Source organism: Cornus florida, unplaced genomic scaffold, assembly GCF_030987335.1.
Source record: "Cornus florida cultivar Cherokee Brave unplaced genomic scaffold, ASM3098733v1 CherokeeBrave_3.0.0_Hap2_Chr11, whole genome shotgun sequence".
NCBI classification, from domain to species: Eukaryota; Viridiplantae; Streptophyta; class Magnoliopsida; order Cornales; family Cornaceae; genus Cornus; species Cornus florida.
The window spans coordinates 109,889,391-109,910,245 of record NW_026775581.1 but is presented as its reverse complement, the minus strand read 5'-3'; the positions used below and the strand labels follow the sequence as shown (position 1 = coordinate 109,910,245).

The following is a 20,855-nucleotide window of genomic DNA, read 5'->3' as shown; positions in this document are numbered from 1 at the left end:
ATACAAATAATACAAAGGTCACGGATTGGGGAAAAAAAATCAACCTCTTTAGATGTGAAAGTAAGAATTCGCAGAATTGACGGTTCCAGCCCCTCAACAGTGATAGCTCGTGCACCGGAACTAACCCCCACCGACCCTTTATCTAGGTCTTTGCACGCTTGGGAGACAAAAGTCATTATTTAAACCAAGTGAGGAGAAATCTGTCAGAATACATTCCTCTTCGTCACTGTCTTCTTCCTCCCAGCTCTATAAAATTAATTTTATACATGTATATATATATATATTATGTATGTATATTATTGCTCTCACCATTCTTCTAAGTCACACCCTCTTCTGGTTTTCCGAGACAATTCTTAGAATTCGGAAACCCTAGAAAATACCATTCACAGTTGTCATTGTCAATTGACATTATCGGTTAAATAATTTCCACATGGTTTCTTTCAGCGAATTCCCTGGAATTTCTTTTCCCGTGCTGTTAATTTCAATCTCGGAGCTACCATTCCCCTAAAGTGTACAATTTGAGTTCTACCACACCCTTTTCAGTCATTTGATTTTATTTATTGACCCGATTTGATTTCAATTTTTCATATACGATTGGGAAAGTTATCAACTTGTGTAAATTAAATGAATTTTGACAGTGGAAAATTAGGGGTTTTTGTTTGAAGGGTTTGATCCTTCGTTTGTTGTATATTACTGTCTTTTATTTTTCTCCGCGAGGGAGAGATTGTCATCCGTTTGTGATGGAGAGCAGTGGAGAAGCAGGGGATGATCAGGGTTCTGGATGGTTGCAAGTGAAAAAGGTGTCCTTTTTTTTTTTTTTTCATACTTATTTTCAGAACTTCTATAATTTGATTTATATTTGATTGTTTAAGTTATTGTGTTTTGGGGGAAAAACAAAAACTGAATTTAGGAAACGGGTGAATACAAATGTACCATGTATTACCTCCTGCCTTGGAAAATTGAGGATATGGGTGTGCTTGGTTTAAATACAGGGATGATGATGATAGATGAGCTTGGTTATAATAAGATAAGGATGGTTGTTTGTCTTGTAATTTAATTCCTTTATATTAATCCTCTAAATTCTCATAATTTCGTATTTGTTTGCCTCAACTTATTATCTAGTTATTTATCTGAATATGTTTGTTTCAATATCATAGACAGACAAAGGTCTCATCTGACAACCCAATAAAGTGGTTAACGCTGGAAATTTTCAGTGGTTTCTAACCTGAACAAAATCTAGGGTAATAGACAGGCCTCAGATTTCGCATTTTCTTTTTTAAAATGAATTTGCTGTGTCTAAAGCTGCATGTGAGGAAAATCACTAGAGATAGATTGGCATGCATAAGTAATGTCAGTTGTATAGGGCTAATTAGGAAAATTATTGAATCCAACTATGGCTTGGAGAAATATTTACTTTGCTTTTAGTCACTATAAGTTGCTTTTGTCTCCTTCTACATTAAATCATTTTTGTTTCTCTCTCTTTCCTTGTAAGTCATACAATTTGTATTCTGGCTGGCTAATGTTTCACATGTTCTGAAAAAAGAAGCTCTTTTGGTGCTGAGTTTATGTGATGTTTTCTTCATCTGACACGTATTCTGTTATTTTTACTCGTTTTTCTTTCTTCTATTTTCTGGTGCAATAAGTTTGGTAGGTTTCTTTTAATTTTTGTATGTATGATACTCTGAATATTGTATGTTTCTTTTATTTTTTGTCTATATGATACCGTAAGTTACTGTAACCTGAACTCAACATCGTCCCATATTTTAGTGCCATATTAACATTGGTAAACTGATTTTAGTGTTCAGGGGCATGCTTTAAGGTTTATTTATTTATTTTTTAACATTGCTCAGAATTATTGGAAGTTGCTCAAAGTTCACTATACAAAGTTGGATTTGGAGATTTTATGGAAAAATATCAAATGGCTTGTAGAAAGATGCATTTTGTTGATGGCCACTTTAGGTTGCTTTTGTTTTCCTTTTACATGACCATCTTTAATTCTGTTTGTATCTTTGTTAATATACCTTTTAAATACTAGATAGGCTCATATTCCACATGCACTGGGGGAAAAAAATTTCTTCCTTTTTTTGTATTGAATTTTAATCTGATGTTTTATTTAACATCCTGTTGATGTTATTTGTTCTGTGCTTGTTCTCCATTGCTTTTTTTCTCACTTCACTTTCTTTTTGGTGGAGCAAGTTTTATTCTTCCACAGTATGCTATGTGTATTAGGATTTTTCTATAACCTTTTTCTTGTAAATACCAAGTGAAAGGACCTGGTATTGGGAGCTTAATAAGATTTCAAGAATTTATTCATTCATCTCAGTTAATAGTGGCATGCTTTGACCCTTTGTTTCCTTGTTTCTGTTCAGAAACATAGAAGTAGTTCAAAGTTTTCCCTGCAAGGTTGGGTTGGGGGACTCCCTGGAAAACAGGCTTCTAATGTTCTGCGCAGTCAGCTTTCATCAAATCCTAAAGGTGGAAATGCACATGGCAAGTGTGGACCTGGTGGCCAGCCTTCAAAAGCAGGGAGAGATTATGCTGTACATGGCCAGGGCGGCGTTGCAAATTCAACTTTTGTTTCAAATGAAAATGTGAAGGATGTGCATTACCTTGATAAATGTGTGGTTAGTCAAGATAATGAATGCCCCAAGTTACCACTGTTAAGAGCCGTAAATGCCATAAATTCTGATAATAAACCTGGAGAAGCTAAAGAACTTCCTCAAGAGGATAAGCCTGATGTTATTCAAAAAATAAAATGGGGTGATTTGAGTGATGGCGCATCAGTATCACATCGTGAAAACACTGTTAGAGCGGAAATTAGATTCGGTGATATTGTGAATGATAATTTAATTAGAAAGGAGGCCGAGAATGCTAGTTGTTCGAATTCATGCATTTCTTCTGGCACTGACACCAAACATTACAAAATGGTGGCAATATCTATTAATGCAGATCAGCTTCTTCACCAGACACTTCCATCGTCTCCAAGAGATGAATGTTTTGAAGAGAACTGTAAAGAGGTTAATGAAGTATCGGCAGAAGATGTAAAAGTACTAATCACAACTGAAAAAATAGTTAAATCAAGTGGTGACATTTCAAATTGCAGGGAAGCACCCTATGAACATGTCAACTTGGTAAATAATGATGCTTTAGGTGCTATATGTGAAGGGGCTGGGATGGTGGTGGAACTTGCAGCACCTGCAGTTATATGTGAAGAAGGTGATTCAGAAATTTCCGAATTACAAGTTGAAAATGCTGGTTCAATCACAGAGGTAACATCCCAAGATTCTGAGTTACTTACGCCTGAAAAGGATGGTCCTGAAACTCCAGGAAAATATATGGTACCGACCTCCACTACAGATTGCGAGGGTCAACAGGCTGGTACAATTCTTGAGAATTTGTCAAAAGGCCCAGTTATAAATGCCATTGGTGCTGGTGACACTGGTGAAAGTAAAGAAAGGTTTAGGCAACGGCTTTGGTGCTTTCTCTTCGAAAATCTTAATAGGGCTGTAGATGAACTTTATCTTCTTTGTGAATTAGAATGCGATTTGGAGCAGATGAAAGAGGCCATTCTTGTTCTTGAAGAAGCTGCATCTGATTTTAAAGAACTAAAATCTAGAGTGGAGGAATTTGAGAAAGTAAAAAGGTCCTCTCCTCAAATGATTGATGAGGCACCGTTGACCATGAAGTCGGATCATCGCAGGCCACATGCACTGTCATGGGAGGTGAGCATGCTTGCCTCATTTTTTATTAATGAATCGGTTACTGCTGAGACTGTTCTGAAATTATTAATGCTAAACATCAATCAAGCATATACGGTTGTAGACATGTGGGATTGTGCATTGAACACCAATTAGAATTTTTATTTTTGGGTACTTAGGAATAATGTATCCTTTGAACTCTCTTTGTTCTTTAAGGATTTTTATTGGTGAAGCCTTGGACCATTACCCTCTGGTGGAATAGACTACATAGATGAAAGCAAATGAAAATTCTTTTAATCTTTATTATTATTATTTATTATTTTATTTTTTGGAATTATAATGGCCTTTCATTATAATGAATCAAATTTCCTAACGTGATAAATTATCAATATTTCTTCATTTTATTTTATTTTATTCAACAACAAATGTTTGTAATTCAGTGTCTTATTCAATCTTCAAAAGTGACATTGTCTGGAATTGAATATAATATATTAATATCCAATTATTCGTTTTGTTAATTTTTTGAAAGCAATTTATCTTTGCACCTTTGAAACTTATGTAAAGTTCTAGTTTGACAGAACATCTATTAATTCCTTGTATGTGAAACTATATGTACTGAAGTTTACAATGAAGTGGTAAAAACAATAGGCATGTTTAATGGTGAAACTCCTTACTAGTGTATCCTCTAAGAACAATCCTTGATAAAAGAGTTTAGTTTCCCCTTACTTTGACTTAAAATAAGGAGATTGTTACATTTTCATTGAGATTTTTGTGAGCATCTACTCTTCTATATGCCCATTTGTTTGCTTGTGTTAAAGGCTTAAGGATGACAGGATGATATGTCCACATGCTATTTATCTTCTGAAATAAACTTCGTAATCTTACATTGACTATCAAAACTTTTTATTCATTGCTTTTGTACTCTGATATAAAATATGTTAGCCACCTTATGCTGAGTGCAGGTCCGGCGAATGACAACTTCACCTCACAGGGCAGAAATACTTTCTTCATCTCTTGAGGCTTTTAGGAAAATTCAACATGAGCGAGCTAGCATGCACGCAGCTAATGATGCTGAAAGACTCGGGCCTGATTGTTCTAATCAACATCGCAGAACTGCTGATATTCTGGAGAATTCTGCTGGGAGAAGTTATGCGAGAACCAATGCTAAAGAATCAATGCTAAAGTTGAGGAAGCAGAGTGGAGTCTTAGATCCTAGTCGGCGTAACTTGAGTGAAGAGAGGAGGAATGTTGAGTCAGGCAGGTCCAGCAAAATAAGCACAGCGCAAAATAGTCGTCTCCCTCCACAGAATTCATTCACTCCTTATACTTGTGCATCTACACTACCTCTCAAAGAGAGTTCTGCTGCTTCTGTCAGTGGAAAGAGCAAGAGGGACCAGCATGGTTATATTCCTGAAACGGAAAAGCTGCTTCCCAAGAAAGATAAGACGTCAGAAAATATGGTTGAGAAAGTTCCAAAATCTGTTGATCACCTGAAGAAGCAAGTTCCTCTTTCTGAAAGGGATAAGGAAAGGAGAAATGGAACATCCTGGAAAGCCATGGATGCTTGGAAGGAGAAGAGGAACTGGGAAGACATACTTGCATCTCCATATCGTGTTTCTTCCCGCTTTTCACATTCCCCAGGTTTGGGCAGGAAAAGTGCTGAGCGTGCACGCATCTTGCATGATAAACTAATGACTCCTGAGAAGAAGAAAAAGACTGCTTTAGATCTGAAAAAGGAAGCAGAAGAGAAACATGCAAGGGCTACGAGGATTAGAAATGAGTTAGAGAATGAGAGAGTTCAAAAGCTGCAGCGCACCTCAGAGAAATTAAATCGTGTTAATGAATGGCAGGCTGTTCGCAGCATGAAGTTGCGAGAAGGAATGTATGCCCGTCACCAACGTAGTGAATCTCGGCATGAAGCTTTTTTGGCTCAGGTTGTTAGAAGAGCTGGTGATGAGAGCAGTAAAGTTAATGAGGTTCGTTTCATTACTTCGCTAAATGAAGAGAACAAAAAGTTAATTTTGCGCCAGAAACTTCATGACTCAGAGTTGAGAAGAGCTGAGAAACTTCAAGTAATGAAGAGTAAACAGAAAGAGGATATGGCAAGAGAAGAAGCTGTCTTGGAACGTAAGAAGCTCATTGAAGCTGAAAAGTTGCAGCGCCTTGCGGAGACACAGCGAAAAAAGGAAGAGGCTCAAGTAAGAAGGGAAGAGGAACGCAAAGCATCAAGTGCAGCCCGTGAAGCAAAGTCTATAGAACAGATGCGGAGAAAGGAGATTAGAGCCAAAGCCCAACAGGAGGAAGCTGAACTCCTGGCCCAGAAATTAGCTGAAAGGCTTAGCGAAAGTGAACAGCGTCGCAAATTTTACTTGGAGCAAATACGGGAGAGAGCTTCAATGGATTTTAGGGATCAATCTTCACCTTTACTGCGACGTTCTTTGAATAAGGATGGTCAGGGTAGATCTACACCGACTAACAGTGGTGAAGATTGTCAGGCAAACATCTCAGGTCCAGGAAATTCTGTTCTTCCAATTGGCAATGTTGCATTGCAACATTCGTTGAAAAGAAGGATCAAAAGAATTCGTCAAAGGCTTATGGCTCTAAAATATGAATTTCCCGAGCCTCCAGTTGGTCCTGAAAGTGCTGGCATTGGATATAGAACAGCTGTGGGAACTGCAAGAGCAAAAATAGGAAGATGGCTTCAGGAACTTCAGAGACTTCGACAAGCAAGAAAAGAAGGGGCTGCAAGTATTGGATTAATAACTGCTGAAATGATTAAGGTACTTATTGTATATTTTTCTTATTCTAAATATATCAACTGTGTTAAAATTTGAAAAAATTAGGTTTCATGTTTATACTAGTTTATGACATTCAATCTGATGTATGATGGGTGTGGTAATTTTGTTGATGATGATTATGAAACCAAATTCTTGGAATGAATGGACGTTGCCAATTTTCTACTTCCATTTTTTTTCTTTATTTAATCTGTTGGAGAACTTGTTGAATTTCTAGTTCATCACATCTAATTTTTATTTGTGGATTAGTTTTTGGAGGGAAAGGACCCTGAGCTGCAAGCTTCGCGCCAAGCTGGTCTGCTTGACTTTATTGCTTCTGCCCTACCAGCTTCCCACACATCAAAACCTGAAGCCTGCCAGGTGACAGTATACCTTTTAAGACTTCTGAGGGTAGTATTATCAGTGCCTGTGAACAGGAGTTATTTTATTGCACAAAATCTCTTGCCCCCAATCATCCCCATGCTTGCGGCAGCTCTGGAGAACTATATTAAGATTGCAGCATCATCAAATGTTCCTGGTGGCACCAACTTGCAATTAAGTAAAACATCAATTGATAATTTGGACTCAATATCTGAAGTATTGAATGGATTCTTATGGACTGTTATAACAATCATTGGTCATATAAGCTCCAATGAAGGTCAACTTCAAATGCAGGATGGTTTACAGGAGCTTGTGATTGCATATCAAGTTATTCATCGGCTGCGAGATCTTTTTGCACTATATGACAGGCCACAGGTGGAAGGGTCACCATTTCCTTCATCTATTCTCTTAGGCATAAATCTGTTGGCAGTTTTAACATCCAGATCCAGAACCATTTCTTCCATTGATTGGGAATCTTTTCCAACTGAAACTGTTCCAGGAAATAAAACTCAAGAAGTCAAACTGGCAGAGGCTGCAGATTTTGGAAGTTCATCTGTATATGACTCTGAAGGAGATTATAGAACTACATTATCTACACTAAATGGCATGCCTGTACCTTTGCCAGATGTACCAGAAGATAGGCCCTTAGATGAATCATGTATGACAAAAAGAAATGATGACTTGGTAACTGTTGACAAGAATTCTGATAAAGTTGAGTTAAATAGCACTGAAATGGACACTGCAGATATTCCGAATGCGCCTCAGAGTATGCGGATGGATGATACTGCCAAACCTTCTGTTTCTCAGAAGGATGAGAAGTGCTCTGTCGATAATGGTGCAGATCAAAAGAATGAAAACAAGTTGTGCTTGAAGCAACCAGTAGCATTTCTTCTTTCTGCCATATCTGAAACTGGTTTAGTCTGTCTTCCTTCCCTGTTGACAGCTGTTCTGTTACAAGCAAACAACAGATCGTCTTCTGAACAGGTAATTTTTGCTGTCAATTGCAAATACACCTATGTGAATGTGTGGTCATAAGCTTATTGCATCATGATTCATAACAACTTCAATTGTTGACTGCTCTCAGATTCTCGCAGATTTGGTATCTTGGGATCTTGTACAATTTCCAATTATTTTTAGTCAACTTATGAATCTTAGTTTGTAAGGTCTTCTTTTGTCAAACAGCATGCTGTTAACTGAGATTGAGAGTATTACTAATTACAAATGTATTTTTTGATCAAGATACAAGTCTATAGAAAGTTCAGTTCTTATCATTTAACCTTGTGCATTTACAGAACTTCAACACTGAAGACCAATATTTGCAGTTTTATATTGGTTTCAAAATAGATCTTACAGGATTCTGTGTTATCTCTCTGTCCCTCTCTCTCCCCTTCTCACTCTCTCTCACGCACGGACACCTGCACATGCATATGTTTGTCTACTATGCTGGAAGAATACGAGAAGGTAGGGAAAAGTATGCTAGCATGCAGCATTATCCTCACTCCCTCCCCTCTGCAGTTTGTTCCTTGAGTCATCTTGTTTTACACTGACAAGTTTGTGTCATTGAAATTGTATGTCATCAATTAGAAATTTGCCAAGCTGGGTACTCAAAATGGATTGACCTACCCCAATGTCCATAACAGGCCCCTTCTCCAGAGGGAGGGAGGGAGGGAGAGAGAGAGAGAGAGTGGACTTTCACACCAGAACTCTTGTAAGCCTACTGGCACTTTCCTAACTCTTGTTTTTCTCCCCATTCTTTTCAATTTTTTTTGTAGTGTTGGTTACAGTGTCTTCAAGCTGGTCCATCTCTTGCAACCCAAGATGCACTATTTCTGAATTTATTGGGTACTGGTTTTGTCCTTTCTGGCCTAAAGTTACTATCCCTATCACATATTTGTGGGGCATCTTGGAGGAATGAGGTGGGTGACATAGTCAACAGTTTTATGAGGCGAGGAAGACTAACTAGAACAGTGGAGCTTAAGGAAATCACACACACAAATAGTACTGATTGGAGATAAAATTGGAGAATATTAATTAATGGTTTGGCCATGTGGAAAAATGGTCATAACTGCACCGATGAGGAAAAGTGATATGGTCCGTCATCATTGTAATGCTAGGGAAAGGGGAAACCAAAACTAACATGGGTTAAAATGGTGAGGAAATATATTATGATATCGTGTGGTTCACCAAGATTGTGGTCTTAGATAGAGTAGAATTGTGAAACACAATTCATATAGACAAACCCCAAATAGCTGGGAAAAGGCTTTGCCAGTTGAGTTTAATTTGCTGTGGACTCGTTATGATGGGCCACAGTGATGGAATCTGATTTGTTGCTTTTTTGGACTAGTTGGTATAACTCTGAGGACAGTTATTTTTGTTGCACTTGTCATAATATGATGAAATGATCTCATACTCTCTTTGTGTCTGATTTTTGTAAAACGTTTTGCGCCATCTGGACGTTGTTGTCACTAAATAGTTGGACTATATAAATCGTAATGTAGTACAAGTATTTATAATTATTATTAGTGTTAAATCTTTCTAGATGAGCATTAAATTACCAGAGACTCGCACTTTGGCATTTGCAAATTACAGATGAATTGTATTCTGTTTCAGGTTTCATATGTGCTTCCATCTAATTTTGAAGCAGTAGCAACTGGAGTGTTGAAGGTGTTGAACAATTTGGCTCTGATAGATATTACTTTCATGCAGAGAATGCTAGTAAGTTATTCTTGTTTCAACTTCTTGTAGGTTCATTTTGAATCTTCTTTTATAATGTCCATTAGACACTTGAATCTCTGTGATGTTTTTTACAAATTTGTCTTTCTTTTTCTCTTATATTTGTAACAGGCTAGGCCAGACCTGAAAATGGAATTCTTCCATTTGATGAGTTTTCTTCTTTCACATTGCACAAGCAAGTGGAAAGTAGCTACCGATCAGGTGATTCTTTGCCTGCCACTATTTTCTTTTTTCTTTTTATCTCCCAAGTATCTATCATTTAATTAACAACAAAGCAACAGCAACAACAAAGAGAGGTAACCCTCTCTGGAACCGAGTACAAGAACTAAGAAAACTAAAAACTGGGCAGCATCGCTAAGAATGCCCATTTCTAAAAGCTGGATAATAAATCTCTACTGATTCAATGCCAAAGTAGTGCAAACATTAAGTTGCTAGGGTAGGATGAACAATATCCATTAACTCAATAACTTCCCACAAAGTTCCTGAGTGCTACAATTTAACTTGCTGAGAATTAATTGTTATTGACCATCAAATCTATAAATGGTACTTGAAATAGTGAAGTTTAATCATCTGAAGTGCAAAGAATATTAGTGTAACTCCAAACTATCCCAACATCATCTACATGCTTTCATCAATATATCATTTTCAAAAAATAGAATATAACTAAATAAAAGTCTCGACTCTTTTGGATGAATGAGTCCGCCTTCCTTGTCTTGGTCCTTTAAGAAAGCTTCCGCTGAGGTTGTGCTTCAATTACACAATCCAACTTAATTTAAAATATGGTTTTAGATCTTCAACAAATGGGCCGGATTAGGCATTGAGTTTAGATGAGACAATTCATAACTCTTAGTTGTATTATTTCATGGTCGCATGTAGGTTGCTTAACAGTGTGAGAAATTTTATGGGCAGGTGTGCTAATTGCTAATGTGCTGTCTGTATAACATATTTCAGATTGGTTTGCTTCTGCTCGAGTCTTTATTGCTTCTTGGTTACTTTTCCTTGTTCCACCCCGAGAATCAAGCTGTCCTTCGATGGGGAAAGAGCCCTACCATCCTTCACAAGGTCAGTGGATATTTGACAAAAGTAGTAGTTTATTTATTTATTTATTTATTTTTCGAATGATTATTGGAAAAATCTGAATGTTGAGCTGGAAGAACAGGTATGCGATCTGCCTTTTGTATTCTTCAGTGACCCTGAGTTGATGCCAGTCTTGGCTGGCACACTAGTTGCTGCCTGCTTTGGGTGTGAACAGAACAAAGGTGTTGTTCAGCAAGAGCTCAGTACGGATATGCTTCTTTCCCTATTAAGATCTTGTAAAAGGAGTTTGCCTGCACATCAATCCAGTTTGATACTAGATAGTCCTACAACCAACTATTCTATTGAATCTTTTAACTTGGGTCCCGAATCTAGAAAAATTCAAGGTGACATCCATCTTAGATCCAGGAGAAGTCTCAGGATTTCTTCAGGTAAGGTTGGTGCTTCAGGAAACAGCACCAGAACCGGCAAGATGCGAAACCAGAAAGACAGCAAATCAATAAAACCGTATGAAGAAATGGCTCTGAAGAAAAATTTGTCAGCTTCAGAAACTTCCTCTACCTTGATGTTTCACTCAAGGTTTCCTGGAAGCTTCATTGATAGAGCAGAGAATTTCTTTTCGGAAGAGTTGAACAGTTTGACTGATCATTTATGAGGTAAGACTTGCTTAACATTTGATTTTCTGTGGTGATATCGGCATTGGAGCACGTGCTGTAGGGTAGTTCTACTCTCCAATTTGACTCAACTACAATTGATGGGTTAGCAGATTAGTCAGACACTTTATTGCGCAAGCAGTTCACTTTTTACAGACTTCGAAAACATGTTTAAGAAACAAATAACTACATGGTTCCAAAGCTTGAACAAAGTAGTCTCCTGTCAAGTGCCAAAACAGCATTTCAAAGATGTTGAGGCCGGTCATGACGAAGTTTTTAATTATGGTTGAAAAATCCGTAGTTACATATGAACTTGCTACAACGATGTATCATTCATTGAATTTCATGAGTGACAAATAAGGTTGCAGGATCAGTATTTTAAGCTGTGTTGATTTAATTTCTCTGACCAAAACAGGCAGGACTGACTCTTTGACTTTCTATTGCAATGCGCAAAATGATTCACTCTTCAAACTGAACGGTGTTTAATTATTTCATATTGGTATTACATCTTGCTGCTTGTTTATAGGAAAACTTAAAATAACTCGGATATTAGAGCAGTCCTTCATTACACGGTAAAAGCTTTTTATCATGTGCACTTATATATTTTTTTTTGACTGTCCTCCACTAAATTGGAATCAGGATGAATTTTTTTCTTTTCTTTTTTTTTTTTTTTTTTTTTTTTTTTTTACTATAATGGTGAATTTACAGCAAATAGTAGCGAATTCAAACAGGTAAAATTTCATCATTATAGCAGAAGAACAAAAAAAGAACTACAAAAGAAAAAATAAACAAGCTTTCGTGCAACAAATATAAGAATGAAAAGATGGAAACAGGAACAAAACTTTCATGTAGCAAACATGAGAAAAATGAGATTATTGAAAATGACTTTAAAACTTAAATATAATAGGTGAAATGGCGTAAAAAAAAAAGAAAAGAGAATTCATATTTCCAACCACATTCATATAGTATTAGGACAAAAATGATGATGAATAATAGAATTTACAGAATCGATTTTGATTTGAATTTTGGACCTTAACAATAATAATTTGGCACTTGGTTCGTAGAACTAATTGTGCCTATCATTTTCTGTAAGCCTCCAATTGACTTTGCAAAAGTGCGTCTGGAATTTCAACAATTCACATCCCACAATAGAACAGTTTGGCATCATAGATATATACATGCAAAAACCTTAGAAAACGGTTGCGAAACTATAACTAATTGTAACAATTAGCAAAAAAATGTAAAATCTTGTATTTGTATATAGAATCTGTAGCTGTGAACAATGCCTTTTAAACCACAACTGGCAAGACTTACTGGCCACTTCCTCTGAATTATAAATACATTCTCAAAACAACATTGCCCCCTATTCAAGGTTGATTGTGCAGTGACATGGAACCACCTTTTTAGTGCACGTAATTTTGTCTGGCACATATTTTGCAATACACCCAATAATAATACAAGATATATCAGAAATGTTACAGAGATGAGTTGGCTGTCAAGGGCAAGAAGTAATAGATAATAATGGATGCTTAGTATACAACAAAAACAAGAAAGGGATGAATTATGCAGCAAAGATGGTGAAGAGACTGCTCTAGGATGCTTCATCGCCTTTAGGGTCATTAAATTCTCGAGTATTGGAGGGTCTTTTGTGTTCTTCATTGCTAGTAACAGGGTCTTTTACTATAGAGTATGCACTCCCAGGAACTTCGATTAAAAGCTCATCTTCAACTATGTTCTCCTCAATCTCCAAATGACCTTGGTCCTGAGATTAATAGCATAATGTTAAAGGGATAAAATGTCAATAGAGAGGATGGATCACAAACTTAAAACTTCTGATTGTACATAAATATACACTGACGTTACAAACGTGTCATATATAGATTTAAATATATGGCCATACCCTTCTTCCTCTCTGGCCCTCCATCATATGGCCCCAGTGATGTTACAAACTTGTCATATATATACAAATCTATAATGTTATTTGATATTGATTCTTGTTTATATTGGAAATTATTTTGCTTCGGCCTTCTGACAAAAGAGAATTTGTTTAATATGCATATTATGCATACACTTTATTATTATTATTATCATTAAAATATAACTAACACAAATGATAACCGAATGACAGTCCAAAACAATTGAGACATAACAAACTAAACAGTGGAACACCTCATTTGAAACATAGAGGACAAACCAATGCTTTCTAGAAGAATACCAGACCTCTGGATTAGAGTCCCTTTGTTCTGTGTTCTGACGAAATATTTGGGCACTAATTAAGACTGTAAGTTGCCTCTTAGCCTTGACCCTAGTTGAACGCCGTTCTGCACGTTGTGCAGCAGTAACATCAGCATGACAAGCTACACAAAGTGTCCTCATGTTCTCTAACCTACACTCACCTGCAGGAAATCAGAAAATGTAATTAAATATCATATTGAAAAGTTTGAAATTTTTGTTTATACTAGGTGGGAAAGCTGTGGACCATTTCTTCTGCTCCTAAGCCAAACAATTTTGACAAGGAACGCCAGTAAGACTAATAACTGTTATTCTCCAAGTTAAGAGCATGCTGATCAGATATTAACTCAGCAAAGTCTATGGCAAGAAGCTGAAATTTAATTCCTAGGTCCAACCATATGGAAACATTAATACGGCCAAAAATTCCTTGAACAAGAAAAATCATATATATAACTGCAACACACCTCCCCCTCGATAGACGGGTATGATATGGTCAGCATGCCAAGCATTGCCCTCAGTCGGGTCATGGACAAGCTTGTCAAGTCTGCACAATGTCAAATAGAAAATTTGTCAGGTTTTCAATTCGTGGATACTTTTATAAACCTTAATTTAAAAATGTATTATTCTATACAAAATTAAATATATATATCCTTTTATATGTGCTATTTGATTACCCTCAACTGGGTTGCGTATCACCAACAAGTGAAATTTACATAGATATGTTAAATTTATAGAGAATGCAGGACCATTGAACACATTAGGAGTTTGTACGCGCAACACGGACAGAACACAAATGAAGTATTCCTAAAAATAGCAAATCACCACATAACACACATTGCTATCGTACAAAACGGACATTTGCCATTCTAAATATGCTATAAGAACAATCTTATACTTTGCAGCTTCAAGAATGTCAATTTCATGATACTGCTACAGGTCTAGCATGCTTATTATATAAAGATGGATATTTAGCATGATACTGTCAAATAAAGATATTTAGTAATGCTGATATAGTTTTGACCTTTGTTATAAACAAAGACACAAAATTTATACTTTGTACGCACCGTAAAAATGAGTGTATCTTATTTACCGGGGAAAAAAAAAAAAAAACGAGTGTATCTCCTGCAATTAAGAGATTCAAAGTAACTAATTGTAAACTCACAATTTCTTATGCATTGCCAACTTTGGTGCTGCATTCTCAACATACTCTTGTCGCTTCGTAAAAGATAAAGGTCTTATGTATTCCACAAGTTTATGGCAGTTAAGTCGGCAATTTGTGCAAATGCCATGTTCAATTTGAAAAAGTTCCTGCAAACCTCAGTGTTATTAGCAATAAGTACATGCATACTCTTCCTCACGCCTTTAAAAATTTCAAATCGAATACAGAATTCAGCAAATGGATGAGGTGGCATATGATTCAAGTTCTGTTCTTACCTCACGCAAAGATCTGTTACTAGTTCTTAAGCGATATTCGTCATAGCAACCCAAATTACAGAAAAGATCCTCAAAATATTCTGGCATCTTGGCGTTGTTGCTCCTGAAATAGAAGGATCAATTGGAGTCTACCACAGGCAGTTATTTGGAAAAACCACTAAAATGGACTTACTTGCAAGGTGTTTGACAGAGTTTGCAGAGTGGTTCATCCGTGACAGTCCAACCCTGAGTGTATTCTCTCTCTTTCTTTCTATGGCCATTACGGAGATGGACCTTCTTCCACACAGCATCTGGTGGTAACGGATGGCTAATCTCCTGCAAAGGTGTAGTACGTCTCTTGCTTCCACCTTTCAGCAGCCCCTGTTAGTAAAATCTTTCATATTACCGAAATCATATAAATCATAAAAATAGACAAATGTATGCGAGAAAAGTTCAATGAACAGACAATGTATAAACAGATAAAAAGTGAGCAGAGAGTGGAATCTCCCTATGAATGTTTTGAATGATTAACATGGTACTTGGCTTTGATATATGTACAGAATGGCTTCTTGAATCCTCTTTGATCGCTATGAAGGTTAGTTTTATATTTCCTCCGATGGCAAGCATCTTATTAAATCGTAGTAGTGGTTGGCTTTTGATAGTCCTTTTATTCTATTCAACAACAGGAACTGGTTTAAATTGTAGCAGATTGCTGGAATGTTTTGCAGCTGATTACCATTGCAAGTACTTGAGTTGGATGATCCCATTTATTTGTTACTTGTAGAGGTGCTCAGGTGCATAAATGATAGCTCTCTGTGTTAAAAGTCCAAATAGGGATTTTCTGAATTGTGATGGTTCTTCTGTTGTGGCTTAGGCTCTTGTTGGATAGCCGAATCAAAATTTCAAAAGAAATAGCGTGCTATTTGTTATGCTTGTTTGTAACTATAGCATGTATTTGTGCTTGTTCTTAGGTTGGTCCCCATTTTGGTTTCTTTCCACACGGTGGTATAGGGGATTCCATGAGTTGGTTTTGTTTACAAGGGGTATGCCCTTTGAGCTGGATGTAATAGGCTGTTTGTCTTTGTTTCTTCAAAAAATGCTTACCTTTTCAAAAAAAGGGAAATGAAAAGAAAAGATAAAAAGAAAAAGAAAAAGTGAGCAAGTTAATTGTGCAGTTCGAAGAAAAAAACACCAGAAGAGTAGAGTCATGCAGACATACCCCATTGTCATGGTTAAGGCTTTCATTCAAGTAGCACAATTCAATAGATAAAGGAAGCTGCAAAGGCTTAGCAAGCAATTTCTTCTGTACAATGGGCCTCAAACTGTTCCACTCACTGCAGAATGCCACAAGAGCGTGCCTATATGCTGGATTGTCCTTGATAGATTTATATGGCACTTTTTTGTCATTGTCAGCAGGCAGATTCTGTGATTCCAGTTCCTCTGGTCGAAAATTCTCAAAAAGTGGCCTTGGCCTTGCATCTACTCCTGGAATGCAAGAATACAAGTGGATCCTTCCAGTATATTGGCTCACCTGTGAAGCAGATATAACAACAATAAATGATAAATACATCTGTCATATGTTCAAGAGCTACAAGTGATCAACAGCATTTATAGATTCATTAGACAACCTATATCTTACAAGGAAGAAAAAAGAAAAAGTAAATATGTATAATAATATTTTCTAACTACCTGAAAATCTATATACAATCTATCAAATATAGAGGTTCAGTTTCAAGGCACAGATAAAGAAAGATTTTACCTAAGCAACACGCCATTAATTACAAGCAGAGAATTCATCCTGATTTCACCTTACCATTCCCCAACTGATCGGAGCGCAATTCTTTTTGCTCCAAGCTTAATGCACTAATCTTTAGTACATTATTAGAGGATAAGATTCAAGCATGTTTGCCTAAATAAATAAAAACATCCCAAATTGAATCAAAAGCTCAACCAAAGTCTGTTGTTCCTTGATGTCTAAAACAAAGCACTTGTACAATTTTAATCAAAGACGCAAAATGAAATGACTACAGTCAACAATGTGATCTTAATTTAGTAAATTAAGAGACAATTTTTAAAACAAGAGGAGATGAAATCACACAGAATTTCAGATTTCAGAAGAAGAAAAGAAGAAAGAAAGAGGGAAGTCACTGATTATAAGAGAAGGTACATTAGTTTCAAATAAAGAAAATACTCACGGGAATTGTTTTCTGCAGTAGACTTCTCAATTGAATCAGATCAAGTATCAGATTTAAAAAAGAACCACCTAAAATATGACAGCAAATAACAAAAGAATATACAAAACCAATTACAGGTGCTACACTTCAGGCATGCCAAACTAAAAATTCAGTATAGCTTAGTAAGTTATAAGAGATGTTAACAGAGACTAGAAAAGAGAAACGGAGGAATTAGAAATTTATAAAGAGCAAGGCGATATAATAACCACAGTGCTTATTGCTGGCTTGGGCAATCTCAGACCCGTTAATAATTGCATCCTTGAAGGCATAGTTCCAGTAACCAGCTTCCAATATCAAACAATTCAATACTGCCCATGGTTAAAAGTGAAATTGCCCAATGGGTCATCCCACACAACAAAGAAGGAAGAACAAAAATACACTTGACATGCTTAACAGTAGAAAATCTAAAAGAGAGGAGTAAATTCTTCAACCTTGAAAATTCAAAACTGAAATGATGATTACTCAATATCTATATATACAATGATGTGCTAACTGCTAACTATCCACTTACACCTCCACAGATTTAGAAAAGATTACAAAATCCATTATCCACAGATGATCCAAACTAAGGGGGTGCTGGAATGGTTGAATTGGAACAAACCTAACCTTTGGGGGATTCGGCCCACTATAGGACAGTCATGCATTGAGACCAAATATGTCAGTAGATGGAAAGGAACTATGGCAGTCATTGAAGTAATTCTGCAGCTACCACAATGTTGACAGAGATAACCAAGTTGCACAGCAAACACAAGTCGTGCTCTAAAAGATCACTGGGGCCATATGATGGAGGACCAGGGAGGAAGAAGGGTATGAGAAAAAGAAGATAAGATGAGTCTTGAAGAAAACAGGGGAGATATAGGTGAAGGGGATGAGAAACTAGATGAAAAGAAAGTACCAAACAACGAACCTAGAGAAGAAAAATCTCAGACCACCATATTATTCAGATTAAATAAAACTCTTTAGTTTTCTTTGCATATGGACTTTTATAGGTAAACCCTAAATAAAAAATCTTAAAAATTAAGGAAAATAAAATTTTAAATAAATAAATTCTAAAATTAAAAATACAAAAAGAACTCTAATAAAATATGCTTATGCCAAAACCTAACAGTGCAAAGCACACCATGATCTCCATTAATTCACCATGGTTGAGGAGCACTCGCCTCTGGAGAGTTACTGTGGTAATACTACGAGAAATACCAGGGCTGTTACTGCAGAGCTAATCACCTACAATTATGGTTTGCAATCGCAGACGCAGTGTAACAGACTTGGGTGCGTATCTGCGTAACCAATGTTGTTAAAGGCGCCTAGGTTCCAGGCGCATACAACCGCAACATTTGCGCCTGTTGTGTGCCCAGGCGCACCTTTGACAAGACCCTAAAATTGTTATTTCCATACACTACTAGATTTTGTAGGTACTAGGTTCAGAACAAGACTAAAAGTAATATACTATGGGTATATCACTTCAAACCCATTATTAAAAAATTTACTTCCTTGTACTATCAAGACCCTAAAATTGTTATTTCCTTGCACTATAAGATTTTGTAGGTACTAGGGTTCAGAACAAGACTAAAAGTAGATATATTATGGGTATATCACTATAAAAATATGATGGATACAGAAGAGAGAGAAATTAAAGGAGAGGAAGTAAACCAACTTGAAGAAGTTGAGTGATGGTAGGGGAAAGTTCTACTAAAGACAAGGACAAAAAAGAGCAATTTATGAAGTTGATAACTTCTGAGTTCTGCCTTCAATGCCCCAATACCTCTTCTATTTATAGCCTTAAGTACTCAGGTCATTACCCGTTAGTTAGAAGGGGAATCAGATAAAAGCCCACACCTACCCATAGGTTATAGTGGTCTATAATGTTAGACTTATGTTGTCAAGTCATCATACTTTCTTTCATCAGAGTGCCAGCAACATGATAAATGGGCATGACTCTCATTAAACGAAATTCGGCTTATCAGAGATGTGGTAGTTGGGCATTAATGGTGATTGTAAGGGTCTCTCTCTTTGGCATGAACCTCTCTTTGGAATGAACTTAACTTTCACTCTTCCCTAAGTCGGGCCCATTTTACCAGACTTGCTCTGACTTCTTATCCTCCAATCCAAGATCTTTAAGCATCCCAAGTGTTGTCGAAGAGTCCTACCACTACTCTTCGTTTGTTATTGTTAAATCTGATCGAGATCCTGGTTCCTTTGATGACCCGGTATGTGGAAATCCGATCGAGGCTCTTTGTCGCTTGGTGACCAGGTCGTTGGAGTTTTGATCAAGGCTCTGGGTCCTTCGATCGATTAGTTGGTCTTGGTTCATTCGAGGCTCTGGATAACTCGATGACCAAGTTGTGGGAGTCTGATCGAGGCACTGGGTCCTTCGATCAACTAGTTACGAGAATGTGATCGAGGCTCTGGGTTCTTCAATCTTCTTTGGTCTTGCTTCATTAGAGGTTCTAGGTCACTTGATGACCAAGTTGTGGGAGACTGATTGAGGCTCCGGGTCCTTTGATTGACGAGTTGTGGAAGTCTGATTGAGGAAAAAGGGTATGAGAAAAAGAAGATAAGATGAGTCTAGAAGAAAACAGGGGAGATATAGATGAAGGGGATGATAAACTAGATGAAAAGAAAGTAAGAAACAATGGGGGAAGAAGAATCTCAGGCCACCATATTATTCAGATTAAAAAAAAATCTTTAGTTTTTGAAGACACCAAAGATGATCCGGGCTTGGTATGATTCATATTGCTAAGAACGGGTCGGGTATGGATAGCCAGGATGGAGCAAGTCCACGCTGAATGGGCACAGATCCAAGAGGTCATTACGGAATCCCATGTTATGATGAAAGAAGTTGAGCCCAAACAAAAGAAAAGAAGTTAGGTCCAGCCCAAGAGTGGTTGTAACCATCTATAAATAGAGGGAATTGAGAGGGAAAAGGGGTTGAAAAAATTATTGGGAGTGTAAAGTTTCTCTCTACACAATTGGGGAAAATTCTTTGTACTTTCAATTGGCGCCGTCTGTGGAAAGAACAGAGAGGATTGATTGGTGTTGATCCAAATCGATTCGATTCAAAGCACTTTGCGAAGAAGACAATTTATCCCTGGAAGCTAAATCAAGGTTGATGGAAATGCGATCTATCTTGACGTATCTTGGTTCCAGTTGATTTCGATAGGTTGGCGTCCGATCTACGCAGATTTGATCTGTGCTTGATCCGGCGAGCTGCGCAGTTGTGATTTGTTGAGATTACTGAATTCGGCAAGCTTGTAGCTGGAATAATTCGAATCCGGCTAGTAGCGAACAGAATTCAACAAGTTTGAGTCCAGATCTGGTGCGTGTGCGTTAGTAGAGCTCTGATCAAGAATGATGATCGGAGAGGAGAGCTCAAATCCTTTGGAGAATGGCTAGCAGACGAAGTTCAATGAGTTGATGAACATGATCGAAGCCTTGAGAAAAGAAAATGCAGAGTTGCGCGCTGGAATGGAGCGTCGTGAGGCTCCTACAATTTAGAGGCCACCTCCAGAAGGAGAGCGAGTCTTACCATCCCATGCTGTTCGTCAAGGTGATCCAGAAGGTGTTAATCGCGTCGATCCACGTCGTGATGAAGTTATAGTAGACGATCTATCTCTAAATGTCCGTCAAGTAGAGGATCGAGAAGGATCTGTTCATTTGGAGCCACATCGCGAACGGATCATGAGAGAGGAAACGCCGGCGTGC

The 20,855-nt window shown here is 37.2% G+C and overlaps 2 protein-coding genes across 2 annotated transcripts in view; one reads left to right on the top strand and one right to left on the bottom strand.

Moving 5' to 3' along the window:
- The first annotated feature begins 235 nt into the window (after positions 1-235).
- On the top strand, positions 236-11,686 carry LOC132283543 (uncharacterized). Its single transcript, XM_059785507.1, has 8 exons — positions 236-800; positions 2,370-3,722; positions 4,661-6,478; positions 6,743-7,837; positions 9,464-9,568; positions 9,698-9,787; positions 10,538-10,648; positions 10,746-11,686. Exons 1-8 carry the CDS (start codon positions 741-743, stop codon positions 11,274-11,276), a joined length of 5,163 nt encoding a protein of 1,720 aa, XP_059641490.1. The 5' UTR covers positions 236-740; the 3' UTR covers positions 11,277-11,686.
- Positions 11,687-12,501: 815 nt separating this feature from the next.
- Positions 12,502-20,855, bottom strand: part of LOC132283544 (uncharacterized) — a 55,569-nt gene continuing 47,215 nt past the window's right edge. Inside the window, exons 17-23 of the mRNA XM_059785508.1 lie at positions 16,139-16,450; positions 15,113-15,300; positions 14,941-15,043; positions 14,669-14,814; positions 13,971-14,050; positions 13,495-13,670; positions 12,502-13,036 (exon numbers count right to left, since the gene is read on the bottom strand). Of these exons, the coding sequence (XP_059641491.1) occupies positions 12,866-13,036; positions 13,495-13,670; positions 13,971-14,050; positions 14,669-14,814; positions 14,941-15,043; positions 15,113-15,300; positions 16,139-16,450 (1,176 nt within the window). The 3' untranslated portion in view covers positions 12,502-12,865. The remainder of the gene's footprint in view (positions 13,037-13,494; positions 13,671-13,970; positions 14,051-14,668; positions 14,815-14,940; positions 15,044-15,112; positions 15,301-16,138; positions 16,451-20,855) is intronic.